Source organism: Drosophila pseudoobscura, chromosome 2, assembly GCF_009870125.1.
Source record: "Drosophila pseudoobscura strain MV-25-SWS-2005 chromosome 2, UCI_Dpse_MV25, whole genome shotgun sequence".
Lineage (NCBI taxonomy): Eukaryota > Metazoa > Arthropoda > Insecta > Diptera > Drosophilidae > Drosophila > Drosophila pseudoobscura.
The window spans coordinates 16,436,804-16,456,430 of record NC_046679.1 but is presented as its reverse complement, the minus strand read 5'-3'; the positions used below and the strand labels follow the sequence as shown (position 1 = coordinate 16,456,430).

Below are 19,627 nucleotides of genomic sequence, written 5' to 3'. Positions count from 1 at the left end.
TCATGATGCGATTCACATATATGTACATATGTACTTATTTTACATATGACTATCATCATGATACGCTGGTTCGCACACACATATGTAAGTGTACGAATGTATATATGCCATATCATCGTGATAATGATGTTCTCTGAAGATTAGTTAAACATTTGACCGGAGCTTTTTTCAAAAGTTCTATAAATAAGAACCTCTCCATAGGCACGAACTCAGTCGTATCGCGAATTCTCTAGAATAAACATACTGTTTTCATAATGGATCGTTGGTTGAATCGTGTTGCCGTCGTAACTGGAGCCAGTTCTGGAATCGGAGCTGCCTGCTGTAAGGATTTGGTTGCCAAGGGCATGGTCGTTGTTGGACTGGGCCGCCGCGAGGAACGACTTCAGGAGCTTAAGGCATCGCTACCAAAAGATCAGCAGTCCCGTTTCCATGGTCGAAAGTGTGACGTTAGCGTTGAACAGCAGGTCGTTGATGTATTCGCCTGGATCGACAAGACTCTTGGAGGGGCCGACGTATTGGTCAACAATGCTGGGATCGTTGGTAAATTACAAATCACAGATCCCGACAATTCTTCCGATATTCGCGCTGTTTTGGACACCAATGTCCTCGGAGTGTCGTGGTGCACCCGAGAGGCATTCCTTTCGCTGCAGAGACGCAATGTCAACGATGGCCATGTGGTGATCATCAACAGCATTGCTGGTCATAATGTGCCAACGGTACCCGGCATGGGCTTTAAGATGTATGCTCCTTCTAAGTTTGCTATCACCGCACTCACGGAGGTACTGCGACAGGAGTTTCAGCAAAAGAAAACTGAGACGAAGATAACTGTAAGTTATATAGTTAATAATTCCGATTTGGCCAATAGCTAACTAGTTTCCATACAACCCTTAGAGCATTAGCCCCGGCGCTGTGGACACGGAGATCATTGATGAGAAAATCAAGGAGGCAATGCCAGACCTTCCCATGCTGCGAGCTGAGGACGTTGCGGATGCGGTAACCTATTGCATCCAGACACCTCCCAACGTGCAGATACATGAGCTAACAATCAAGCCCGTTGGTGAAAAGTTTTGATTTTGTTCTAGCCTTGCAGAAAGATGGATAAGATAACTACAGCAAATATCCAACCGAAAGTCAAGCAAGCTACTCTGCGTAGAAGGCTTTGGGGATGGTAAAACCCTATGGATACGCAAAAACGAATGCAGCTTATGTGAAGTGCATACAAATAAAAGATTTCTTTGGGTGAAATATCGAAGCATAAGACTATTATTATCGCTGATTTTGGGCACCTCTTGATCTGAATATCCCTGGGGATACTTTTAACAGGGACTCGTTAGATTTTTTACAATTAACATTTATTAAATCACTTCAACACATAAGTTCACTGAAGGAAGTACAGAGCCTTTTAGTTGTAGTTGATTACAATTCGTCATGGTTAGGGGGTATAGTATAACTCTTTGTCTGTATAAACGCCAATTTCTTTAGGTTTCTCATTTTCTGTATCACAGTTACATGGTTATTACAAACGTGAGTGTGTGTATGTGTGTTTGTGTTTTGAACGCATACAACTAGGATAGACAACACATATCGCTGTGGGATATACATATGTATCTCTACTCGTATTACTAGCATAGGCGGGGGGCCCAACTTAACATCTAATAAAAGTTCCGAGTATAAATATTTTTGATTACAGTTAAGTACATAAACAGCATGGAAAACAGCGTGGCTAAAAACTAATAATACCGTCATCGTACAGTCCTACCGACAAAGACGAGCCCAGTACCTCCGCTAATTGCTTCAGTTTACAAATTGTATTCACCTGGCACCACCTGGCACGGAGCATCAAACGTGCAATGTATATACTCGTACAAGCATGTTGCAACCGTTTGAAGTCTCTTGGCAATAGCACACTAAAGAGAGAAGTTTACAACTATTTCTTCTGCGTTCGCTTTGCTTAAATCTACCAAGTACACAAGTACACATAAAACTAGAATATATATCCATATAGAACTCGCACAACATACATAACATATGTATACATAAATGATATATGCTGGCACATATATGTACATGTATATGCATCTAAATGGGTTTCGGTGGGCAGGGCCTTCGAGCGGCCAAGCCCAGTATATAAAATGCAGTTGCTTCTCTTACTGTTTCCACTGGCAACAACAACTCCCTGGCCGGCAATAGTAACTAACTCAATTAGATGTAGACGGATACGTTTGATATTTGCACTCCCGCAGAGTTTGGAATGAGTGCTCAAAGTCTGTCGGCAGCGAGGCCAATGCATGTGCACTTTCAGTGCCCGAAATAGTTTTGATCAGGCTGTTGGAGTTGAGGGATTCCAATTCGTGTGTCTCCGAATTAGCCAGCTCAACGATGGCCGAACTGGTTGGCGTCAGGAGCTGCTCACTGGCAATCACCTGGCTGGGTTTACTGAAACAAAGAAGAGTTTGGTCAAAATGAGAACGTTTCTTTCTTTCTCTCTATCTTACCGCTCGTAGAACTTGCCGCTGGCATTGTGACGTTTGCGCCACACGGGCCATGCCAGCTGCAAGAAACCATGCTGCGGTCCCGCCACCCTGAGCAGGCTCATTAGGAAGAAGGTGGCATATAGCCAGCTGATGATCATGACCACCACCAGGAAGACACCAATCTGTATGTAGGGCAGGATGTTCGATGCCATCATAATACCACCGGCCAGGCCCGTTGTAGCCGCCGCCATCACCGTCGGTCCGATAATGCGCGATAGCACAAACTGTGTGGCTGCCAGCCGGTCCTTAATTGGCGACATCCGATAATGAATGCCATAGTGCAAGCTGAAGTCCACCGCCAGACCAATAGCTGTGCTGACAGCTATGCTCTCCAGTATGTTTAGCTGCCATCCGAGGAGAATGAGGACAGCAACGGTGTTGAAAATGCTCAGGGAGACGGTAAGCACGGCGTAGATTGAGATGAGCAGATTGAGGGTGAAGGCCAACAGCACAAGCAGTGAGGCGACCATGGCCAAGGTAATGGCTACTATTGTGTCATGAGAAAGCGTGTCCTGTACATTATAGAACTTCAGGTCGCTGGTAAACCATCCGCCACGCAATTCCATGGGCGCTGTATTTAATTGCAGCTGAAACCAATGCTCCACGGTTTCGTAGAACTCTTTGATGTTTGCATAGACCGTGCTGTAGGCTACATTCGACTCGAATTCAATTACCAGCGCCTTGACCGAGAGCGGTAGGTCGGTCCCATTGGTGGCGACTGACTCCAAACTATAGTTGCCGCTTATCGCAAAATAATCATCCTCTTCTAGGTGGGTGGTCGCTGCAAACTTGGGTCCCGCCACACCAGGTTGGAAGAACATGGTTGTGTCATAGAGATTGGACACGCTTTGTGGTAGACACAGGTCAAAAATGTGAGGTTCGTACGGAAACTGGGCATCGCAGCAGGGAGAGCGATCCTTCCGTGTGATATCCATGTCATCGATGCATCTGGGGACCGAAGTATCTCATAAATATTTCATAAATAAATGGTTCAACTATACTCTCACCTGCGCTTCATGAAGTCTATGAGGTTTTCAATAAAACAATTGGGCAGCAACATTCCAAAGGTCTCTTGATAAAACGGCTGCTGGCGCACGCTCTGGCAAAAGTCGAGGATCCAATGCTGCACTGGCTTGCTGGATATACTAAAATTATTGTCATAATGGAGGTTGCCAAGTGATTTGGGATTCGTATAGTCGCCATCGTCCACAGCCTGGACACCCCAAACAAAGTGCATATGCATCTTAAAGTTCTCGTCGACCTGCAGTGGCTTCTCGAACCAAAACTGCTGCTTAATACTGGAATAGACTTCGAACGGATGCTGCGAGACAAATAGCTGGAAATGTGATTTTTCCGGCAGCTGGAGTCCTGGATACCAGAACACAATGATGGCACTAGATGTACCCAAAGCACCGAAGAGCAACAGCCACATGTAGGCATAATTCATGATGCTGTTTGTTATGCATTCCTCGAGTGCTTGACAGAATCGATTAATTGACTTTTTGCAGGAATGCATAAGCCGCTGAAGCAGCGGCTGGCGACAGGAAATTCTGCTTGCAAAAAGGCGTTCCATTATGGAGACCGAGGCGGGCAGCCAAGTGATCATCAGTAAATAGTTTGTCACCACAACTGTTCCTGCAAAGATCCTGAAAAATCCAATTTTTTATTAGTGGAAAGCAAAGGTTTACGATGTGTCCGAACACCTTACCCAAAACACTTAATGGCCGTTATGGAGCTGCTGTAGGAGGCGTAGAAGGCGCCCGCCGTCGTCAGCGATGTGACAAACATGGACGCAGCGGCATGACGCATTGTCAAGGCCATGATGTTCTCCAACGTTTCCGTATGCTCGCCCTGATCCAATGGTGTTGGCAGTGCACTCTGCGACTGGGCGTTGGTCAATGTGCCGCAGCGATTGCTAAATCTTTCAGCCAACACACAATGCCAGATTTTCAAAAACAAAAACACGTCATCTGCCCCAATGCCAATGATCACAATCACGGCCAGGAGGTTCATGTAGGGAAAAAACGCAAACTCCAGGACTATAGAGTAGACAAAGTAGGCCAGTCCCAACGAGAAGCAGACGGCAATGCAGGACATGGCTGTAATAAAGACGGAACCGGTGTACAGCCAAACGCTGGCCATCACAAATAGGCCGCCAAGCGATACCAGCCAAACGTCTGTCAGCAGCAGCTCGTTGAACAGTTCGTTCTCCAGCCCCAAGTCCATGGCAATCACTTCCACCAGCTCGTTACGTAGGTCTCTGAAAATACAGTCATTACTCATTACTCTACAGACAAACATTAAACTATACAAAATCTAAATTTAAAATAAGTCAGCGAAATGGCGCCGAAAACGAGGGAAGCACAATTGGCGGATATGGATCAGATTTTCCTGGAGGATATCCTGCCAAAGTGCCGCAAATGTCAAACCACCACACAGGCGGACTACGTGAATCATAATAAAGCCGAAATGCGGTCACGCGCTAAAAAAATACCGCAAGAAGACCCCTCGCTTCTCACTGGCCACTATGCGAACAATCTCAAGGTTAACGGACAGGAAATGAAAACAAGGTCCTGGCCCCGTTCTATGGACTGGCGCGAGGAGTATGAACAGTTTGTACGGCGCAACAAGTGGTGCAACGAGGAGATCTACAAGCTGTTCTTTGTGTGCCCGCCCGTGCAGTACAAACAGATCGAGCAATATCTGAAAGACCTGCAAAAGACGGTATATATGTTCGACTACTCCCACAAGGAGTACGTGTCGCTGCTAAGCCAGCGCCGTAAAAACTTGAGCAAAGAAGACACTAAGCTTGACATTAACCACAAGGACTATTGGACAACCTATGGGAATTATTACAATCGCATCCAGGAAACAGAACAATTTCGGGATGCAATCTATCCAGAGCCCAAGCCAAAAGACATGTCGTTGGATAACTTTGCGAAGGCAATGCGTAAACTGTTTACAAAGTACAATCTAACCACCTACTTTGACGAGATATGCATGCCGGCACTTTTCATGGCCAAGGATGGCATAATGCCATCGGGGCCCATCGATCGCTATACCCTACGAAAGTACTGAGTCCAGTTTCCACATCCACACTACTTACACATCTTCCCATTCATGAAATAGTGGCAGCACACGGTTGGACTGCGCCACAGGCACAAAGATCATAGCGTACTTCAAGTAAACATTCGAATTCTGCAAAATATTCTCATTAAATATTGTTTAAAATTACTAGAATCTAATGCTGCTTACGTTTGGCCTGATAAAGCTAAAGTCGCTGAGGAAATTAAGTACGTTGTAGACTAGATTGTGGCGCTTGCATTCCTCAGGCGCATAGCAGCGAGAGTACTCATTGCAGTTGTTGTCTAGCTTCAGGTCGTGAAAGTACTCATAGCAGCCCACCAGCAGAGACTGCAGCGAGCTCACATCATCGGTCGTTAGGTCGAAACAGGAACTTTTGTTGGCCAGCAGTGCGGCGTAGTTAGGTAAAGACCAGGGCCGGCAGCAGTCGGAGGTCGACCTTTCGGGCTCGCAATATGCCTTGTAGCTGGGAACGTCTCTAATCTGTTCCTGCAGCTGGCACATGGCCAATAGGCCGTTCAAATCAAACAGCGAGTCGGTGGCATTGGGTCCAATGCGCTGGACCACAAAGTGAGAGTATTCCCTGCGGGGCGACGAATCACAGAAGTATCCTTCTATAGGCTGGCGCAGGTGGGCATCCGCCCAACTGTCGGTGGGCAGTGTGGCTGCCTGTTTTAGCAGACGCCAAGTGCTCTTTTTAGTTTGCACGCGCTCGCGGTGCTCTTCCTCATCCACTGAAGTGGTATTATGCCCATACTGGATCTTTTCACTGCGCCGGGTCGGCTCCAGCGGGGAGGAGGCACTGTCGTTGGTTATCTCGTAGTCCCGAAAGACGCCGCTGTCCCCCATCCATGTATCTCGGTCGCCTTCACTTTTTGGGGCACTTGTAGCCTTCAGGCGTTTCTTGAGCAACATAATCTTCTCGGCCACCTCTGAGTGCTCGTGCCTCTTCTGATCCTTTCGCCGCTTATTCTTGTTTTTGTGCTTCCGCTGGTTCTTGCGGCGCCTATGATTCGGATGCAGTTGGGACACTCCGTAACCCTCATCCACTCTGCGCTTTTCCCAGATAACCGACGGATTCGAGAATAGCACGCCATGTCGGTCGGTCTCCTGCAGAAGATTGTACCAGGCCGTCAAACGCTTCCCTATTTTGGTGCCTCGCGTCTCGAACCCCTGAAATGTAAATGACGGAGTGGGAGTATGAGGATTGAGCATGCGTAGATATGGATGTGCGTGGACCAGCAGCAGTCATACGTACCAAGGTGGGGTCACTGAAGTCGGGCAGTTTGTTGAGGATGAGCGCCACTATTATGCAGGCCACGCAACAGACCGCAATGGAGACCACAACCAGGTACGGGCGTCTAGCTAGGACGTGGTAGTACCAGTTCATCTTCTCTGAGTCAAAGCACAGCATGCCGAGGCAGCAGTTCCTTTGAACGTTTCAATAATTGAATCAACCTCTGTTTATTTGCTTATCATAGCGCTGTTGATGTTACTCCTAGTCCTCCTCCATCATATCATCGACGGCTGCTTGTGTCTCCGAAAACCAGGGCAGGGTCAAATGCTATTGTTTTGGTTTTGTTATAGATACTGCCTGTGGTTTTTTTCGGATTTTCAGGATCAAAAATCCACTTGTTGGCGCTTGGCTTGTGGAATTACATTTTAGCCAGGCGAACGTGCAACTAACTTAGGGCTTGGAACTAACTAAAACAAAAAAGGAACCAAAAATTTGCGACCAAGGGTAATATAATAAAATGCAGAAAACACTGTGAAATAACAACAAAAAGCCAGGATACGATAGCGCTGCAAAGGAATTTCGCGATAGATCGATGTTTTGTCCGACCATCGATACGTCGTTTGTACGATATCGAAGTCTATACGACTAATTATAGCTGTAAGACATTAGATCAGGCTAAATTTGCAAGTAGATTTTTTCAGCTAGTCAGTTAGCAAAGTCGAATGTCGTACAGCTTTTGGGCGCACCTTAAAAGAATGTGCGAAAAATCATTCACCAGAAAACAACAGACAGAAGAAAAGACATTTTAATAATTATGTGGGTAAAATATAATACATAAATCTTGATCAATAATTAGAATGAGCTATTTTTTCAGCAAGGATATAGATACGCTCCGATACTGAAAGCGGAAAAGCATTGAAACTAACATTAAAACTGATTTTTATAAATTTTCGATGAAAATGGCAAGTTAACGATAGTTTATACCATCCCTAGTCTGCAATGTTTTGTAATCTTATTTACTATAGTTAAATTTTTAGATTTATAAATAAAAAATGCTGCGACGGGCCCAGTGCCTGCTGCGGATGCACAGCACTGGCCGCCAGTCGCTTTGTGCCGGACAACGCGTTCCCGCCGTTCTCCACAGAAACTATTCAGCCGACGAGACTAATTCCAACTCCGGAAATCCAAATGCAAAACGTTCTGGCACAGGTGGCTCAAAGAGCCTGCCCGCTGTGCGTAATGTGTTTGCAGCAGCACAGGACAAGACGAAGGACACGTACCTCACAATGGTGGAGATCTTCCAGGAGCGCGATGTGCATAGGCGCAACCATGTCGAGTTCATCTACGCTGCACTGAAGCACATGCCCGACTTTGGCGTGGAGAACGATCTCGAGGTGTACAAGGCCCTGATCAATGTGATGCCCAAGGGAAAATTCATACCGACGAACCTGTTTCAGGCCGAGTTCATGCACTATCCCAAGCAGCAGCAGTGCATCATAGACCTGCTGGAGCAGATGGAGGATTTTGGCGTCATGCCCGACTACGAGATGGAGGCCATGCTGCTGAATGTGTTCGGCAACAAGGGTCACCCCCTGCGCAAGTACTGGCGGATGATGTACTGGATGCCCAAGTTCAAGAACCTGTCGCCCTGGCCCCTGCCCAACCCGGTGCCCGACGATACGCTGGAAATCGCCAAACTGGCCGTCGAGCGGATGTGCACGGTCGATCTGCGGTCGCAGATTAACGTATTCGATACCAAGGAGCTCAAGGATGCCGTGGACGAGACGTGGATCGTGAGCGGCATGAGTCCGGAGCAGTCGAAGCTGTTGCGGGAGCACTCTCGGCAAAAGGCCCTGTACATTGAGGGCCCCTTTCACATATGGATACGGAATCGTCGAATTAACTACTTCACCCTGCGCGCTGATGCTGACACCGAGTTCCTGGCCCAGTTGGACGAGCGCCAGCTGGACGAGGATGATGTGTCGCACATTGAGGTGCCATTCTTCGGTCGCCCCCCACCGAGACGACACAATCAGCTTGGCAAGCTGCGCTCGGTCCACCAGCAGGACGATGGCACTATTTTTGCCATCTGCGCCACTGGCACCTCCACCAAGGACTCGCTACTCTCGTGGATACGTCTGTTGGAGGCGCATGGCAATCCTTCCATTGGCGAGGTCCCCGTTCTGTTCAGGTTCACATCCACAGTGCCTGCCAAGGCAGAAGAGATCGAGGGACCGGCCAGTGTTCCAGCGACCAGCAGTGATAGCAGTAGCCGTAGCCGTAAGGAGGAGGAGCCGAGCGTAAGTTAACTTATTGAATAAATTCATTGTTGAGCCATTTGTTTGTCGTTGTCTTTAATTTGTTGGGTTTGATTAAGGTTTAGGTTAAAGGAAATTAACGATTAGATTACACAATTTCAAATTGTGAAGCCTGTTTGTTGCTGCTGTTGCTGCTGGTTTATATACGAGTATATACTGATCCGAGCTTAAACGAAAAATCACAGAACTCGAAACTAAATTTACAGAAGATCTGATCTGCCTGGGATTTCACGCATCATTTCTCTAACCTCTAATTAAGTATTTACATTTCATCTGAGTTGGAAATATGTCATATATCATAATATCAATATCCGGCGACTTTTCTGCCGGGATCGTTTCACTTTGTGCCAGTTTTGTTGACCGGAAACACTTGCGTGACAACGCCGATGCCCTTGCTAGTGCCCTCGCGGAACAGGATGCGCATGCCGGGACGCACGTATTCCGGATGGCCGACAAACTCAAACATCACGGAGGCGCAATCGTTGGTCCCCAGCTTCTCCCCACCCATTATGCCCCGAATAACGGCAGTCTGACGAATGCTTCCAATGTGCACGGTGGTCTGGAAGCCCACGTAGATGGCCGTGGCATGGAACAACACAGATACCTTGGCCTGCAAAGGAATCGATGCGTTTATAAGGAAGAATCAACACTTTTTGTCGGCTCACCTGAAAGAAGAACGTGCCGTATGGTTCGTCCGGACTGTCGCCCAGCAGTACCATGCCGCTTCGCAGATTTGGCAGCTCCTGGTCCATGGTAAACGAGAGCGAGGCGCTCTGGCCAGCGCGTACCACACGACATGGCGCCTTATTCCGATGGATGGTATTGACGCTGACGGGATGGAAGCTACCGTTCGGCAGAGGGCCAATTTTCAATGGCATATTCTCGATGAGCACGCCTTGGACCAGGAGACCACCCACCACGGGACCAACGTCCGTGACCCGAAAAATTTCATCAACCTGAAACTCGCAGGACTCCTGCTCGAGGCGATCCTTCTCGGCATTGCTTATGCCCGGCGATAGGACATAGAGAAACTTGGTGACCAGATTTAGGCCAGTTCCCGTGACATTCGAGACACAAAATATGGGTACAATGTTCTCAGACACCTGATTCGAGCCAGCAGAAATAGCCTCATCGGTATTGGTGACCACGAACGGCACCTTGCGGCACCCAATGTTTGTGAGAAGTGTGCGCAGCTCCTGCACGGTGGCGTCCGGCGACGTAATGTCCGTCTTGGTGACCAAAATGAAGAATGGCATGTCCAGGGCACGCACAATGGCCAAGTGCTCCTCGGTAGTTTCGTTGCAGCCGCTGCCCGCTGACACCACCAGCATGGCATAGTGTGGCGAATAGCCACTCAGCGCTTGGACCGTGGTGCGCATGTAGCGTCGATGGCCTGCCAGATCCATGAAGGTAACGAGCTTGCTGGAGCGATCGCTGATCTCCTCGGCCGTCATCATCTCATTGTACTTGTAGTTGACCACATTCCCCAGCGCATCGAAGCCCAGAGTCTCGTGGGAGATGCAGGATGTGCGACCTGCAGGAGGAGGAGGAGAGGTGTTAGTAAGCGCTAAAAGGTGTTGATATCCATTATGTTTACCGGACTGGATCTCGTGCATATGCCTGAACATGTTGAGCCGCGCTCGACCGTGTCCATTGTCCAGTTCGTCCTGCGTGAGTACGCCCAGGAGCGTGGACTTGCCAGCGTCGGCTCCGCCCAGAACCGCTACCCGCACCTCAATGTTATGCTGATCGTCGGGAATCTTACGCACCAGCACCTCGGCCACCGCCCGTCGAGCGGCGATGGTCTTGCGGCGAAGCACTGAGGTGCTCGCACCCAAGTGATGGGCCATCTGCTTCAGAGTCATCAGCGAGGCATTCATGTCTTTCTCGCTGAGACCCTGCAGATAGCCCGCATCGGACACACCGATCTCATAGATGGCCTCGCCGTTGCCCTCACGCAGACGCCACTTCATCTGTGTGACGAGATGCTCGAAGCGCTGCTTGGAAGGACTCACCAGCTTCAGCTTGTACTCCACATTGCCGAGCTGTGGCTCCGGTGGCAGTATTCCCTGCTCGAAATCAAAGATCAAATTTCCCTTGGCCGTGGCGGTCGCGGTGGCACTGTATGGACTGCACTCATTGGCGTTGGCATCCATCTCGTAGTCGCTGCTACTGCTGCCCCCGCCGCTGGAGTTGCCATTTATCTCGGGCTCCTCGTCAAAGCCGTCGTCCTGATTGGGATCGAAGAGACTCAGGAAGGACTCCATCTTGCTATAAATATTAGTAGACTTATTGTTAGACAAGAGATAAACAGCAATAACAAAGAACAATTTTCGATAGAACAAGAGTACAATATTTTGGCGAATTGCGACATTGAAACACAAACACACAGAGAAGTGTAGAAAAGTTTATACATATGTACATATGTGCTTTTCGATGTACACATATGTATACACATCATATCTGTTTTTCTTCGTTTTCCTCTTTGACTTGCAGCGAAGCGACCTTGAAACTCTTGTTTATGTTTGCCTCCGACTTTATGCAGATACACACAATGGGGAGGGATGACATGGGATGGAGACCTACGCGGAGGAGTCCACATTTTCTTACCCGAGAATCAAATTATAGCGATATTTGTGGTACTTAACGACTCACTTCTACAAATAATTATACACCAAAACTTGGTCGCAATTGCGCGCGACGCGGGTTTGCTGGCACAAATTATCGATTTTGGCTGCGCTTTTGCCTTCACCCAGGTCCAATCTGTTATTTGGCTATATCTCTGGCTGTATCTCTTCTGCTTCTGGCTCTGCTCCCGACTTGTGCTTTTTGTGTTTGGCGGCCAGCCTTTCGATTTTGTTTATAACTTGCTCTGCTTTATGCTACGACCACACGTTTAGAACTCATATACATACTCGTACATGCACACATACATGTGTGTATTCACCCAAATAAAGAAGTTGCCAAAGCTTTTACGATACCCTACTCGGGTAGAGCCTGCAATGTGAGGTGACGAATTAGATTCTCAGGCGACACTTGCATCATTTGAGGCATATGTAAGTTAACACAATCGATCGAAAAAATATATAAAAACAAGATCAGCCGTTACACAGGGGATGTTGCCCAGCGACACCGGAGTTTTGGGTACGCAACAATGTTGCAGAACGAGCAGTGAGCGTCGGGAGTGCTGGGAACTTACTTGTAAGGAGTGGAGTAGTTCGGGAGGAGAAATGAACCGCGTCGGCCGTCGCCACGCCTATCTCAAACCGAATAAAATAAAATAAAAATCGAAAGAAATAAAATTAAAATTGGCGCCCAACTAATTCGAACCCACGGCAAAACCTGAACCAGCGGCAAAAATAAAAAACCAATACACGCAATTGAACATAAAAAAAAAAAAACAGATCCAGCAGCATCTGGAAGACAAAGAAGACACCATACTACCATACACCATAAATTGTACACCATACACCATAAACCGTACACCATACACCACCATACACCTACCAACAAGAAGACATCAAGAAGCAGCTATACTAACATAGTATAAATCCAGCAGCATCTGGAAGACAAGGAAGACACCATACTACCATACACCATAAATTGTTCACCATACACCATAAACCGTACACCATACACCACCATACACCTACCAACAAGAAGACATCAAGAAGCAGCTATACTAACATAGTATAAATCCAGCAGCATCTGGAAGACAAAGAAGACACCATACTACCATACACCATAAATTGTACACTATACACCATAAACCGTACACCATACACCACCATACACCTACCAACAAGAAGACATCAAGAAGCAGCTATACTAACATAGTTTATGACAAAGAACATGTGAGTAGAGTGTTCATTAAAAAAAAAAAACTCAAAACCCCACATAAAACACAATTTAGTCTTGCAAGTTGATTGATAGTGAAATAAATAAAAACAGGTGCATTTTTTGGTTTAGGTTATGAGTGATAAGGAAGTACAAGATTTGGTAAAAGAATTTCAGAAACTAAAAGGAACAAATTATCAGGAAGACGTAATAGAGAACATAAATTTAGAAATGAATATATCAAACGAGCAGCTCAGACTCATGATAGAGGCCGCGGTTTCAAGCGCACTAGCCGTACAGGAACAGAGCTTCACTTCAAAACTACAGGGTATTCAGGAGAGCTTAAATAGTGTACAAATTAACGCTCCTCAAGTGGTGGCGTACAAGGATGCAGAGATAAGAACAGACGTTGTCTGTAATGAGACTCTTGATATTATGAAATCCCTGCCCGACTTTGAGGGAAAGAATGAAACCTATGTCTCATGGAGGAAGGCTGCGCATACCGCATACAAAGTTTATGAGAAATTTGACGGTAGCTCAAAACATTATCAAGCTTTAGGAATACTGAGAAACAAAGTTAAGAACTCAGCTGATATGGTACTCTCTTCTTTCGACACTCCCCTTAATTTTAAAGCCATTATAGATCGACTAGACTTTACGTACGCAGACAAACGACCAATATACTTAATTGAACAAGAGATGTCAACGCTCCGGCAGGGAAATTTGACATTATTACAGTACTATGACGAAGTAGAAAAGAAACTGACCCTCCTTATAAACAAAACAATTATGACTAACGAAACCACTGTAGCTTCTTCATTGAATGAGAAATACAGAGCGGACGCTCTACGAGTGTTCATCTCAGGAACCAAGAAGACTTTAAGTGATGTTCTATTCTCGGCAAGACCAAAAGATCTACCCTCTGCTTTGGCACTGGCTCAAGAAGTTGAGGCTAATCATGATCGATATATGTTCGCTTCAAACTACGCCCGTAGCATAGAAGAAAAAGCTCAGAGAACTGAACAAAGACAGCATGGCAGAGAGAATTTAATGACGGACACAAGGCAAAGACAACTAGGGAAACTCCCACAGTATAGGAAACAAGAATTTTTACCAAAATCAGAACAGGTCCAACCAATGGACGTGGACACATCCTCACGTTTTAGGCAGACTACTCAGTATCAACAAAATAGCGCGCCTCAGAGACAAAACCAGTGGCAAAGTCAGCAACAAAACAACCAATCGGACTACAACAACCAGGGACAAACAAACAAGCGACCGAACAATAGTAGCGCACGTTTTACGGGACCGAAACAACAAAGAATTAACCACGTAGAAGCAGAAGATACCCTACTCGATCAGGAAGAACAGGATTACCAAACTATAGCAAACGCCGAAGTTGATGGCATAGAAAACGACCTTTCAGATTATGACCAGATTAATTTTTTAGACATAACTCCTTGCTTCCGTTCATAGAAAGGACAGTAGCAGGGAGAACAATCAAATTACTCATAGATACAGGAGCTTCCAAAAACTACATAAAACCATTAAAAGAACTAAAACATATTACCCTAGTAAATAAACCCTTCCGAGTGAAGTCAATCCATGGCTATAGTGGCATAGACAAAAAATGTATAATGCACCTTTTCAATACCAACTCAACATTTTTTTTACTACCAAACCTCACGACATTTGACGGTATAATTGGACTTGACCTATTAAAACAGAGTGACGTTCTACTGGACTTAAAGAATAAAAAATTAATAACAAACTTCGGTTCCGAAACAATCCAATTTTTAAAATGTGCAAACATAAATTTCACAAATGTCGAGGAAATACAGGTCCCTGAGACTATATCCCAAAAGTTTCAGCTGATGTTAGGAAACCGAACAGGGGTTTTCGCAGACCCAAATGAAGCACTCCCATATAATACAAATATCATTGGCACTATCCGAACAGAAAATGAAGATCCCATATATTCAAAATTGTACCCATATCCAATGGGCGTTTCAGAATTCGTAAATGCAGAAACTCAAGACTTGTTGAAAGGTGGTATAATACGACCGTCTCGGTCACCATACAACAACCCCGTTTGGGTTGTAGACAAAAAAGCTACCGATGAACAGGGAAATAAAAAAAAACGTTTGGTCATAGATTTCAGGAAACTAAATTTAAAAACAACAGATGACAAATATCCCATTCCCAATATAGTTTCTATATTATCCAACTTGGGTACAGCTAAATACTTTACAACCCTAGATCTTAAATCTGGATTCCATCAGATTTTACTTGCAGAAAAAGATAGAGAAAAAACAGCTTTCTCCGTAGCAAATGGGAAGTATGAGTTCTGTAGACTCCCCTTTGGCTTGAAAAATGCACCTAGTATTTTTCAGAGGGCCATTGACGACGTGCTCAGAGAGCAAATTGGGAAAACTTGCTATGTTTATGTCGATGATGTAATCATTTTTTCCGAAAACATGGAAAGCCATGTCAAGCATATCGCATGGGTCTTAGACAAACTGTACGATGCCAATATGAGAGTTTCGCGCGAAAAATCGCACTTTTTCAAGGAGAATGTCGAATACTTAGGATTTGTCGTCTCAAGTAATGGTATAAAAACATGCCCCAATAAAGTGGAAGCGATTCGTAACTACGAACAACCAACCACTTTGTTCAACGTCAGATCATTCCTTGGACTTGCAAGTTACTATAGATGTTTTATTAAAGACTTTGCATCCATAGCTAAACCCATAAGTGACATCCTTAAGGGCGAAAATGGCAAGATAAGCGCCGGACAGTCAAAGAAAATACCAGTCAAATTAGACGAAAGTCAGTGCGCGGCATTCAATAAACTAAAAGAGATTCTGGCATCCGAAAGCGTAATGTTACTCTATCCTGACTATAAGAAAGCATTTGACCTAACAACAGATGCTTCGTCCTTCGGTCTGGGAGCCGTCTTATCACAAGACGGGAAGCCAATTACCATGATATCAAGGACACTAAATGATAGGGAACTTAACTTTGCAACAAACGAAAGAGAGCTGCTCGCTATAGTTTGGGCTTTGAAAAACCTCAGAAACTATCTATACGGAGTAAAAAATTTAAATATTTTTACAGACCATCAGCCTCTTACGTTTGCAGTTTCTGATCGCAACCCAAACGCAAAAATAAGACGTTGGAAAGCTCTCATAGACGAGTACAATGCAAATATCTTCTACAAGCCAGGAAAAGAAAACTTCGTCGCTGACGCACTATCACGACACAACATCCATACCTTAGAAGATGATGCACAGTCAGACAGGGCCACAATACACAGCGAAATATCACTTACATACACTATAGAATCAACAGACAAACCAATCAACTGTTTTCGAAACCAAATTATAATAGAGGAACATGAAGTAGCTTCAAATCGCACAACCATTTTGTTCGGTGAAAAGATCCGACATACAATATATTTCTCAAGTAGGGACTCGTTAATTAAAAAAATAAGTGACGCTGTCAAAAAAGATGTCGTAAATGCAATCCACTGCGAATTACCCATATTAGCATTCATTCAACATAAATTAATAGAAACATTTCCAACAACAATATTCCGATACACAAAACATATAGTAAATGACATTTTGGACAAGAACGAACAAAAAGAAATAGTTATTACAGAACACAATAGAGCCCATAGGGCGGCACAGGAGAATGTAAAACAAATTTTACAAGACTATTTTTTCCCGAAAATGACCAAATTAGCAGTCGAGGTTGTTGCAAATTGCAAAATTTGTCAAACGGCCAAGTACAACCGACACCCACAAAAACAAATACTTGGGGAAATACCCATACCCTCGTATGTGGGCGAAATGCTACATATCGACGTATATTCAACCGATAAAAAATATTTCCTCACATGCATAGACAAGCTTTCAAAATTTGCAGTTGTCCAACCCATCGCTTCAAGAACAATAGTTGACATACAATCAGCAATTTTACAACTTATCAATTTTTACCGGAACACCAAGACGATCTATTGCGATAACGAACCTTCCATAAAGTCCGAGACAATAAAATCATTATTAAGTAACCAATATAACATTCAAATTATAAATGCTCCACCACTTCATAGTACTTCCAATGGACAAGTCGAAAGATTCCATAGCACCCTTAATGACATTGCGAGATGTTTAACAGCCCAAAGGAAGCTTACAAATACTGTGGAAACGATACTTCAAGCAACTATTGAATACAATAACACAGTTCACTCCGTAACGAAGAAACGTCCGGTCGATGTAATTCACTCGTCCTCCCCTGAACTTGAGGTGGAAATCAGGAATAGAGTTCATAAAGCACAACAACTCCAAATGAAAAAACTGAATGAAGTAAGACATGATAGACAGTTTCAAGTAGGTGACACAGTCCTTGTAAAAGCAAACAAACGATTAGGAAACAAACTGACACCTTTGTACACCGAAAATAAAATCGAGGCAGACTTGGGGACAACGGTCCTAATAAAAGGAAGGGTGGTCCACAAGGACAATTTAAGATAGACATCAGTTCATAATGAGTTCATATTCCTCTTCACTATTCAATATACAACAATAATAGAGGATACAGAAGAGTTAAGAAACCAATTCCTACAATCGCAAATGAGACATTACTTTCAAGAAACAGAATAATTATTTCAGAATTAAAAGCATTAATGTTATCAGTTACACTTGCAAAGATAGGAATTGTTAACCCTTCCGTATTAGACTCTCACGATTTGAGAAGAATAATTAATGAACACTCTACGAATTTAACTATTACTGATCTAATAGAGGAAGCTAAAATCAAAGTTTTATTTAATAATGAATTCTTTCCTAAGCCTTACCTAGTTTACAAAAAAAAATATTCTGTAAGATTAATCTGTAATCACCCTGTTGAGCACAACGGCATCACAATTAACTTCGCCGAAGACGAAAAATTGCCGACGGTGGTAACCATGTTACAGCTATCGGAAACTGCGCTACCACTCTTACAACAACATTCTGTAAAAAACTTCCCTACACAACTTGTGCGCAGCAACTACACTCCGGTGTCATCGCGCACTGTCCAACTCGGCCCAGCCATCTCGAACCTGTAACACGCATCGATAATGGCATAATCATCATAAACGACATAGTGGATACAATCGATAAACAGAACTACGCGAGGAAGTCTCCAGGATCAACAGTATCCACATTCCTCGACATAACAAACCATGAAGACGTACCGAGCTTGCCGTACTTATAAAGGTTAAGTATGGAAACTTACGACACATCGACCAACTGGAATCAGGACTCGTAAGAAGACCGATAATATCTGGATTGGCTCCGAGAAACAGACGCCAACGTGACCTCCAAGTGCTAATTGACGGCTTAAAGGAATCCGAGGACGTCTTCCACTTAAGTGAAGGAGGAGTTAACACAATCGATCGAAAAAATATATAAAAACAAGATCAGCCGTTACACAGGGGATGTTGCCCAGCGACACCGGAGTTTTGGGTACGCAACAATGTTGCAGAACGAGCAGTGAGCGTCGGGAGTGCTGGGAACTTACTTGTAAGGAGTGGAGTAGTTCGGGAGGAGAAATGAACCGCGTCGGCCGTCGCCACGCCTATCTCAAACCGAATAAAATAAAATAAAAATCGAAAGAAATAAAATTAAAATTTGTATATATGTTTTAGCACATCATTTATGAATCTTTATTTCTAAAACCAGTTAGTTGTAGTTGCTCAACTCCTTTTATTTTGAATTGATGCTCATGTACACATATCTATTCTGAGGAAGCGCATGCAAAGGTCGGTGAATATCGAGCTTTTGATTGTCTCGTATTCTTGTTTGCTTTTCGCATCTTTCTGGTTCTACACAAAACCGAAGGCGGTTTGTTTTGATCGAATCAGCTGCGACGCGCTGATAGCAAACGACGCGAACGATGGCGCTATATCTTGAAATTGATGAAAAGCAATTCACGAAAAGCTTCTTTGGGCGATTACTGTTGTACGTGTCAAGTTAAAAAGAAGTGCAGACGTAGGTTTATTTCAATCACTGCATACATAGCATGTGACGTGTGTGCATATCTTGCACAGTTGCGTCGGCCAATTGCATCACATTATGCGTCCAATATTGAATTAAAATGCAGGTCAATGCACTGCTGCACTTACATTTCACAATTGTTGCAATAGGCCCAGGAAGGCCAGCGGAATCTGATGCAATGATGATGCTCCGTTCAATAATGCCAGGATTGCGCGTAAAGAAGCTGGTACTTTCCTTGCTGGGCTGGGGACTGGTCTGGTCACTTAAATGCACTTATTTTTAACGGACATATTTAATAGCGAACTACAGATATGTTCTAAACATTAAATTTAGATGTGTGTACGAGCAATCAAATTAATTTGTTTACACTTGTTGATATTTTATATGGATATATCGATTATACAGTTCATAATATATCGATTCGTTCATATCGATAGGCAAAACACAATGTAGGCAAAATTTAAGGGAAGAGCTTATCGAGGAGTGGCGCCACTTTATATCGATATATATACTTGATCATAATATCGGTACTTAGTGCGATACATAGATAGTGCATCCCTTGCTTAATCTCAT

At 44.5% G+C, this 19,627-nt stretch overlaps 5 protein-coding genes across 7 annotated transcripts; 3 read left to right on the top strand and 2 right to left on the bottom strand.

The window, feature by feature from the left end:
• The first annotated feature begins 203 nt into the window (after positions 1-203).
• Positions 204-1,252, top strand: LOC6897388 (farnesol dehydrogenase-like). Its single transcript, XM_002137504.3, has 2 exons — positions 204-827; positions 892-1,252. The coding sequence occupies exons 1-2, from the start codon at positions 255-257 to the stop codon at positions 1,069-1,071; spliced, it is 753 nt and encodes a 250-aa protein (XP_002137540.2). The 5' UTR covers positions 204-254; the 3' UTR covers positions 1,072-1,252.
• A 78-nt stretch (positions 1,253-1,330) lies between these two features.
• On the bottom strand, positions 1,331-7,032 carry disp (RND transporter family member dispatched). The gene is made up of 7 exons (XM_001358909.5): positions 6,877-7,032; positions 5,790-6,791; positions 5,641-5,732; positions 4,243-4,794; positions 3,542-4,180; positions 2,496-3,482; positions 1,331-2,436 (listed from the first exon to the last, which is right to left on the bottom strand). Exons 1-7 carry the CDS (start codon positions 7,030-7,032, stop codon positions 2,199-2,201), a joined length of 3,666 nt encoding a protein of 1,221 aa, XP_001358946.2. The 3' UTR covers positions 1,331-2,198.
• LOC4801929 (uncharacterized) lies at positions 4,805-5,753 on the top strand. The gene has a single exon (XM_001358910.4). It carries the CDS (start codon positions 4,875-4,877, stop codon positions 5,610-5,612), a length of 738 nt encoding a protein of 245 aa, XP_001358947.1. The 5' UTR covers positions 4,805-4,874; the 3' UTR covers positions 5,613-5,753.
• An 801-nt stretch (positions 7,033-7,833) lies between the features above and the next one.
• ECSIT (evolutionarily conserved signaling intermediate in Toll pathway, mitochondrial) lies at positions 7,834-9,196 on the top strand. Its single transcript, XM_001358908.4, has one exon. It carries the CDS (start codon positions 7,908-7,910, stop codon positions 9,162-9,164), a length of 1,257 nt encoding a protein of 418 aa, XP_001358945.3. The 5' UTR covers positions 7,834-7,907; the 3' UTR covers positions 9,165-9,196.
• On the bottom strand, positions 9,193-19,439 carry LOC4801926 (GTP-binding protein 2). 3 transcript variants are annotated; one of them, XM_015181977.2, is made up of 4 exons: positions 19,183-19,439; positions 10,771-11,444; positions 9,839-10,707; positions 9,193-9,783 (listed from the first exon to the last, which is right to left on the bottom strand). In XM_015181977.2, exons 2-4 carry the CDS (start codon positions 11,438-11,440, stop codon positions 9,511-9,513), a joined length of 1,812 nt encoding a protein of 603 aa, XP_015037463.1. In that variant the 5' UTR covers positions 11,441-11,444; positions 19,183-19,439; the 3' UTR covers positions 9,193-9,510. The 3 variants fall into 3 exon arrangements, with proteins under 3 accessions (XP_015037463.1, XP_001358944.1, XP_015037464.1); XM_001358907.4 differs by lacking the exon at positions 19,183-19,439 and adding an exon at positions 11,829-12,060; XM_015181978.2 differs by lacking the exon at positions 19,183-19,439 and adding an exon at positions 11,784-12,059.
• Between the last annotated feature and the right edge of the window lie 188 nt (positions 19,440-19,627).